This window comes from Lactuca saligna, chromosome 8, assembly GCF_052625555.1.
Source record: "Lactuca saligna cultivar CGN05327 chromosome 8, ASM5262555v1, whole genome shotgun sequence".
NCBI classification, from domain to species: Eukaryota; Viridiplantae; Streptophyta; class Magnoliopsida; order Asterales; family Asteraceae; genus Lactuca; species Lactuca saligna.
The window spans coordinates 38,881,951-38,890,581 of record NC_136424.1 but is presented as its reverse complement, the minus strand read 5'-3'; the positions used below and the strand labels follow the sequence as shown (position 1 = coordinate 38,890,581).

The window sequence follows — 8,631 nt, the reverse complement described above, 5'->3', positions numbered from 1 at the left end:
TTAAGACCACTCAAGCTTGGTACAGGAGATGTCCAAATGTCAGAATGAATCATATCAAACACGTAGTTCACGACTTTATTAGAGCTTTAAAATGGAAGATTGACATGTTTGCCTAACTAACAAGCATTACAAATAAAATCAGAAGCAAATTTATTACATGAAATGGAATTATTAGAAAGCAAATGACGAAACACTTTGTTCCCGGGATGCCCGAGCCATTGGTGCCATGTTGTAGGAATGAAAGAAGAAAACGCTTGTGGAAGAGACTGAAGGTCATAAATTAGGTAAAGGTCCTCGATGTTGTCACCGTGGAGAAGAATCTGGTGCGTCCTAAGGTCCTTCATAGTTAAACTAAATGGATCAAATTCAACAACATAATTGTTATCAAGGTTCTAAATGACGTGAGGTACGGCGTGGCGGCAAGGTCAAGCCTCAAGCTTAACGAGCCATGGCGAGCCATAGCGTTTTTCAAGGTGTGATGTAAGGTGGCGATTTTGTATTAATTTAAAATTATATTACCACATAAATATAAATTTATATTAAATATAACTACTTTTTAGAAGTGTTATATCAATAACTAGTAACAAAAATTTAACAAAAACCACAATACTTGTATCTCCGATTAGAAAAGACATAACAAAGAGCAAAAAACCATGTCTCAAACGAAAAAACACGCGCCATAACACACCATAACGCGCCATGGCGCGCCATATCACGCCTTGCCATGCGACACGCCTAACAGCAACGTTATGAGGGTTTTCGTAACGGCGGAACCACGCGTCACGCCATGGCACGCCTTTTAGAACACTGATTGTTATTGGTGGTGAATTTACGAAAATAAATTAAGTTTTTGATTATATTTGGAGTGACAAGAATATTATGAAGATGAAGAGGATGATGGGGAGTAGGAAGAATGCTATGTCCCGTGTTGGTGACGGGTATGGGCAACCCATCACCTATGATAATTGACGAAAAAGGATTTTTATTAAAAACGTTACGGAGGTTACATGTCCCTGTGGAGAGGTGATTTGTTGCACCAGAGTCCATGAACCAGCCTGAGTTTGTCGAGTCCTGAAGACTCATGGTATGAAAAGCCTCGGAAATAAAAGTCGCTTGATTAGAAGTGTTTGTGGGTGTTGTTGCGTGAAAGATAGCAGGCTGTTGGTCCTGATGTTGCTGCTGTCGTGAAGAGCCTACACCAGAAGAGGCCCAAGGTATTGAATTTATCTGATGTTGGGCCCAAGGAGCTTGTTGATTGAAGTTGAGCCAAGTAGATGAAGATTGGATCCATTGAGCCGGAGGATCCCATGGAGGTGGAACAACCCACATTTGTCATGAGGAAAAAGTCGTCATATGCGACTGATGCCTACCACCGCCTTTACCTTGACGTAGATCATCACCCCCACCATGTCGACGATCACCCTACTGTTGGCGGTCATTCTGTTGTCGTCGATCATGATTACGATGGTCACTTTGTTGCCGACAATCCTGATTCCGACGTTACCATAAGTCAGATTGAAGGGAGGACGAGAAGAGTCCCCAGAGCCGGTAAAAAGAACAGTTAGGGCTGAAGCATTGTCCCGGTGAACTGCATGTTGAGGTTGAATCCGGGAGAGACGAAGCTCTTCACGAACAAGCATCGAGTGTGCTTTCAAAAATGATGGAAGCGGGTCTTGATGGCAGATGATTCTAGCTAGTTGATCAAACTTTTCACCGAGACCATTGACCATGTAAGTAACATGAGTTTTCTTTGGAACTGGTTGATCTATATCGGCAAGGAGATCAGCAATTACCTTGATTCATTGACAGTAAGCATGGGCTGTCATGTCACCGATTGTGATGGTACGGAGTTCTTAGTCAAGTTCCAAGGCTCGAGCATCTTTGTTGTCATTGAACAGATCCTCAATGCTATTTCAGAAGTCATATGCAGTCATTCCTTTCTTGAAGACCATTTAATGTTGACAAAGGGTTGGTATTAAACCTTGTGCACCAAGGTAAAGAAAAAGAATTGAACTCTTGTTGTGAACACGTTAGAAGCACAAAAGAAATAGAACTTGCTGTGATTTTTTATTCTCAAAAACTAAACAATCTGAAACTTTAACATCTATTTATACTAAACAAAATAGAATCCTATTCCAATAGCAAAACTAGCAAAACACAAATCCTAAAAACTTTCCTATTAAACCATATTTAAACTAAACAAAAATAAACTCCTAAAATACTAAAACCGATTAACCCAACAATCACCCCCTTAATCGGATTTGTCATACGAGTCACTCGTCGTTCAAAACAACATCGGTTCCTCTTCGATTAGACCCGCTTCTTCCTTTTCCCATTTAGGACACTCGTTTTTATAGTGACCAAGTTCACCACATTTGTAACATCTAATATGACTTTTATCCCGGACACGTTCATTAACATCTTGACTTCTCTTGGACCCCCGACCTCTTCCCCGACCACGTCCAAAGTCATCCCGATTTGAACGCCCATTGCCACAATGCTTACCAACATGTGACTTTTCATCACTAGCCAACAACAACCCACCTTAATTGTCCTCCACTTTCTCAGTTCCTCTTATACGCTCCTCGTACGCCTTCAATCTACCAACCGCTTCATCGAATAACATTGAATCCAACTCGAAACATTGCTCTATTGAAGCCAAGATTTGGAGAAACGAATTAGGCATCGAATCTAGTAACCTTTTTACCAAATCACCTTCTTCAAGCTCATATCCAAGACTCCTTACTTTTGATGCTAAACCGGATAATTTCGTCACAAAATCATCAACCGTTTCATCCTCTTTCATGCGTAAACTTTCAAGCTCCCTTTTTAAGGTTGCAAGTCAAGCCGTTCTTACCCGATCCACTCCCAAATACCGTGTTTTTAGCCCATCCCACACTTGCTTTGGGTCGGTGTAACTCGCCATTTGCAACACCATGTTTTCGGGTATCGCTTGAAACAAAAAAGCACGAGCTTGTTTTGACTTCTTTTGATCTGGTGCTTTATCTAACGTCTTCGGTTCGACCGTCTCCCATATGCCATGTGCATCCATAATTGACTTGACTTTAACCACCCACACCGGATAATTCGTTGGAGTCAAAACCGGAACTTGATATGTCAACGAACCTCCTTCTTTAACCAACGCCATCCTTTTCTCCTTAACCCCGACTTCTTTAATCAAGCTTGTTCCGAGAGCACTTTTCCACCGGAAAACAAGACAAGGTCACGACCACCTTTACCGTCTTCCGTCACCCGCTAAACGAACCGAATCAAAGCCACCCGCTTTGACGTCTTCCCGTTCGTTTACTCCGCGCCTCCGGTTAGTCTCTCAGAAGCCTGATTAAAAGAAACCGGGGTTGCTTCTAATCAACCTCGAATCACACCCCCTTCAACAAAACCGCTCTGATACCAAGTGTTAACAAAAGGTTGGTATTAAACCTTGTGCACCAAGGTAAAGAAAAAGAATTGAACTCTTGTTGTGAACACGTTAGAAGCACAAAAGAAATAGAACTTGCTGTGATTTTTTATTCTCAAAAACTAAACAATCTGAAACTTTAACATCTATTTATACTAAACCAAATAAAATCCTATTCCAATAGCAAAACTAGCAAAACACAAATCCTAAAAACTTTCCTATTAAACCATATTTAAACTAAACAAAAATAAACTCCTAAAATACTAAAACCGATTAACACAACATTTAAATCAAAGATTTGTAAACAATACCATACATCCACATCTTGACAAGTGAGTCAAGTTTGGACCAGTTGGTAGATGGGTTAGCGGGTAAGGGATCGATGAGATGATGATTGACACCGAAAGTGATACAACAGGCTTCAAAAAAGATCTCGCCATGAGTCATAGTTCAAATCTTCTAGATCAAGTGTAATAGGAACATAGGATCGAATGTTGGTGTTTGCAAAGGGTTTTTTTGTTGCATCTTTGTTGGTGGTAGTGTTATTGTTTGTCATGATCACACAGGGGAAGATGCTAGGGTCAGCTTGGTTAGAATGGGAAGAAGAAGAAGGAAGGTTAGAAGATTGAGAGAGATTTGAGGAGTAATTTGAGGGAAAATATTATACCGCTCTGATACCATAAAAACGATTGTTTCCCTTGAATGATTTCATTGATATCAAACAGTATATATACAATATTGCAATAGATGTGGGCCGAGAATACAAAGGGGTCGTCGATACAAGAATAGGGCTATGCTAATACAACAGTGTAAAGAATACATGACTAATAATATCAACTATCAAGTTTCTACATTTTTTTCTATTGAATTACTTAAGAGTTTTATTAATTGATAATTATTCAATAATCGATCCTTCAATTTTTGATTTTATTTTAATGTGTAACACGTTATAGTTAAATATTACGAATATAAATTCTTATGTTACATTTAATAAATATTGGAATAGTAGCAAACTAAATGTATTTTGTTTTTTAAAAGAATACGCTTAAGCCCAAATTAGACTTATTTTTAAGAAGTAGGATCATGTCTATTGCTGGTGTAATATCGAAATCACCTTTTTTCTAATTTAAGTACGTTTATAAATATAATTTTAACATTTTGTAATATTTGACAATCCTGTTACTTAATAATCAACACCTTTGTCTTATTTTATTAGATTATATAAATAGATTGTTTATGAGAAAGCATATGCCAAATTGGGGAAGAGTAGAGTCATCAGTCATCTTCATATTTAGTGATGTCCAAGAGGCGCATACCACAACAAGATTTCTACAGAAGCATAGCACCATCAATCATCATGATGTTCGAGAAAATGTGAAATAGTCTTTAGGGATGAAGAAATAATACACAAGCCATCTACGGCAAAACAAATATCATTTAGTGACTGCTAGGTGAGAAAACTATTTTACTCTCATATGAGGGGTACATAGGTGAGAAAACAAAGATCATTTAGTGACTGCTAGAAATACGGACCATTTCCATGATGAAAACTCAGAAAAAGGTCCATTTTTGCAACTTAAAACTATTTTACTCTCGGGTTAAAGAACAACGAAAACTACATTGATCATTCTGGTAGTTTTTTCAAAAATATTCAAATCTATGAGTGAGATTTTAAGTTTCGATTTAGGCAACTCTATAATTTGGAAATATTATGATAATCTTCTACATATTAACTCGCTATAAGATCCATGTCGTGGCATCGAGAGACAACGCTTTGTAGATTGTTAACTGCATCGATAAGAAATCCACATCAATACTAAATTGCAAAAATATGAAAACAATGGGTCAAAAGTGGTAAAAACCCCAAACTAAAGGGATGCTAAAAGTATGTTACACGTGGTCAATATTTGGGGCCCACAATAACACACACGTACTCCCTGGCCTATCACAACAAAGTCAGTTCTCTTTTACTCACACAAGCCCGCATGAGTATATTTCGTTACATTCTCAATTTACCATTTCATCCCTACCATCTCTTTCCATATTCTCCCGCCTTAGAGACCCAAATTCGTCATTTTACATTTACAACCCCCCACCCACACACCCTATTCCTCCATTTTCGGTTCTTCATTTCTCTTCGTTTCTCTCCAATGGCGACGTTGGAAGCTTGCATTAAGAACAATACCAATAGAAAGAGGAAGCAACGAATCTTCGAGTTCAAGAGTTTTGGGAAATCAGTAACTGATTTTTCGGGTCCATTTCGTGATAACATTCGATCGTTTCTTGATGAATATGGTGAGCAGATTGAACAACGCCAACTAACTGGCGCCGTTTCCAACAATGTATGGTCTACTCTTCTTCTCTGCGAATCAAACGGTGCTATTTTCCCTCTTTACACTATTGAAGAACACATAAATGATCAATCTCTTCGCCCGCTTTGTTGTCACTGTAAATCAGTTGGTTAGTTCACTCTCGCTACGTGTGTTTCTCTGTATGTGTGTGTGTGTGATTTTAACTTGTAATGAATTGTGATTTTGTGAATTGGATTTGAAGGATGGGGTCATCATTTTGTTTGTAAGAGAAGATACCGGTTTATGATTCCATCGTATGGTGATAAGCAACCATTGAAAGATCATGATCAGAAGAACAGTTTGGAGCTCGATGAATCACATATCTTACACGGCTTAATTCACTGCAATGGTTTTGGTCATCTAATTTCTATCAATAAATTAGAATTAGACTCTTCAAATTCACTTACTGAAACCGATGTCATGAATCTATGGGACAGCATTTGCAATTCTCTAAAAACCAGGTATGTTTTCATCTCAATTTCATGTTCCATTGTTAAACAATCATAATTTGCACTCTACACTTGTTATTATAAACAACATTTCACTGTTTGTAATTTTTGCTTAAAATTGAACGTAATTCTCCAATTCGTATAACTGAAAAGGAATCAAATCAACTATGAAGATAAAAACGAGGTCAAAATGCATAATCTGATTCTGCATTTGGTATGAATTTGCATCATGCAGGAAAGTATCAGTAGCTGATGTTAAGTTGGAGAGATCAATGGAGTTAAGGTTAATTCATGGAGTCGCATTCAGAAGCTCATGGTTTGGGAATTGGGGATATAAATTCGGCCATGGAAGCTTTGGTGTTACAGAAGACAAATACACGGGAGCTGTAGGATTTCTAGCAGAATTACATCTCGATAACATCATCAATGACTTGAAAAACACTTACCATGGAAAGAAAACCCAACAAATTATCTCTAAATACCGGGAATTAAGTGAAACCCGATTGTTTTCATTGAGTGATCTTCTTCAATTTCTTCTTGAATTCAAGCTCTCCGGAGATACTGAAAGCCAGATTCTAGCGCCATCAAGAAAAATACCAAAACATGAACGTGCTACATTCGAAGAAGATATTCAAAACCCAAAATGTCTCGACGAATTCTTGATTTCAATTACGAATTCAGATTGCAGGTGGCCTCAAAGGAGAGTCGAATACTCCATTGACGTAATCGTAAAGTTACTAAAACAGAAGAATGTCGCAATGTCAAGACACGAATTGAGAGAGAGTGCTCGACAATTTATTGGCGACACAGGTTTGATCGATTTCGTTCTAAAATCAATCAACGTTTTATGTTACGATAATTACATTATTCGTCGTGTAGTCAATTCATTGACCAAATTAGTCGAGTTTGAAATCCATGAAATGACTGAAGATCCCAAGAACATCAAGTCTGTGTCATCTTTATGGAAATTAGAGCCAAGATGGCCTAAACAGAGACTCGAAAAAACCGCTAAAGTTATCGCAAACATTTTAAAAGAACACAAGATTACGAACACAAGAAGAAATGGAGCAATGTCACGTAAAGATTTAAGAAACATGGCGAGTAAATACGTTGGTGACACGGGTTTGATCGATTTCGTATTGAAATCGATCGATAAATTATCAATCGGGAATCAAATTATAACCCGAATGAAAAACCCATTAACCCGATTGATGGAATTCGAGATCCGAGACCAAAACAATGAGGAATTTGATGAAGAAAATGGAGATGTTTACGGAGATATCTTGTTTTTGTATAGAAACGTTCTTCTGGGTTACCCGTGGTGGAACTCAGTGAGTGAAGCGAGTCGAGTTGTATTAAACAGTAAATATTTCGTGAAGAAATGGGAATTTGAGGTTAAAAGTAATGAGTCAATGACGTTAACCTGTCGAGTTTTACCGAGTTTCGACGAGTTGGAAACCGAGTTGACTCGTCAACTGCCACCAGGGGAGGTGGTGGTGGTGTCGCCGTGGATGACAGTTGGGGAGCTCCGGGAGGTGGCGCAGTACGCGCTGAGGGATACTTACTGCGTAATGGATAAATTTGTGGTGAGTCAAATTGGAGGGTTAAAAGGGATAAAGGACGAGGTAGTGCTATCGTGCGCGGTGGAGGCGGGGGCGCAGGTTTGGGTTAGGGGGAGTGGGCTGGACTTGGGTACGACGCTGAGGTATGAGGGTTATGATGGGGATGCGGTTGAATCAAGGGTGGATTGTTTGTGTGGGGCACGTGATGATGATGGAGAAAGGATGGTTGCGTGTGATGAGTGCCACGTGTGGAGGCATACGAGATGCTGCGGAATAGAGGATGATGAAGGTGCACCTGTGGAGTTCGTGTGTGGGGATTGTGATGCGAAGAGTAAAAGTGAGCTTTTGAGCCAATAGGTTGAGGGGTGGAGGATTGTTAAGTTAATCACATTTATTTATTTATTTATTACTTTAATATAATAGAAAATATATATAGAATCTATGGAGATTATATTGTTGTGATGTCATCATATCAAATAATCTTTACCACAAACTTTAAATGATGCAAGCGAAAAAACCTAAAAACGAAGGAAAACTTGCCTCAATTCCGGGATTCCATGGATACTTCTTTCTTTGGACCCCACCAAATCCTTTTTTGCACTTTGGTCCCGCATCTTTAGGCAAATGATATAAACGATCCATTTCAAGAGCTACATAATCTTAGAAAACTCTTGAAAAACGGAAATCCAACTCTTAAATTTGATTTACTATTTACAAACAAACCTTGAATATTATTATGATTTCTTAAAATAATAATAATAATAATAAATAAGGAAAGGGGCATGGAAGAAACTATATAGAAGAGAGTGAAATATATTAGTTTTAATGAAATTATTTACGGACAAATGAGAAAC

At 38.3% G+C, this 8,631-nt stretch overlaps 1 protein-coding gene across 1 annotated transcript; it reads left to right on the top strand.

The window, feature by feature from the left end:
• The first annotated feature begins 5,565 nt into the window (after positions 1-5,565).
• On the top strand, positions 5,566-8,134 carry LOC145012673 (PHD finger protein At2g01810-like). The gene is made up of 3 exons (XM_078971474.1): positions 5,566-5,875; positions 5,969-6,227; positions 6,451-8,134. The coding sequence occupies exons 1-3, from the start codon at positions 5,566-5,568 to the stop codon at positions 8,132-8,134; spliced, it is 2,253 nt and encodes a 750-aa protein (XP_078827600.1).
• Positions 8,135-8,631: the final 497 nt, after the last annotated feature.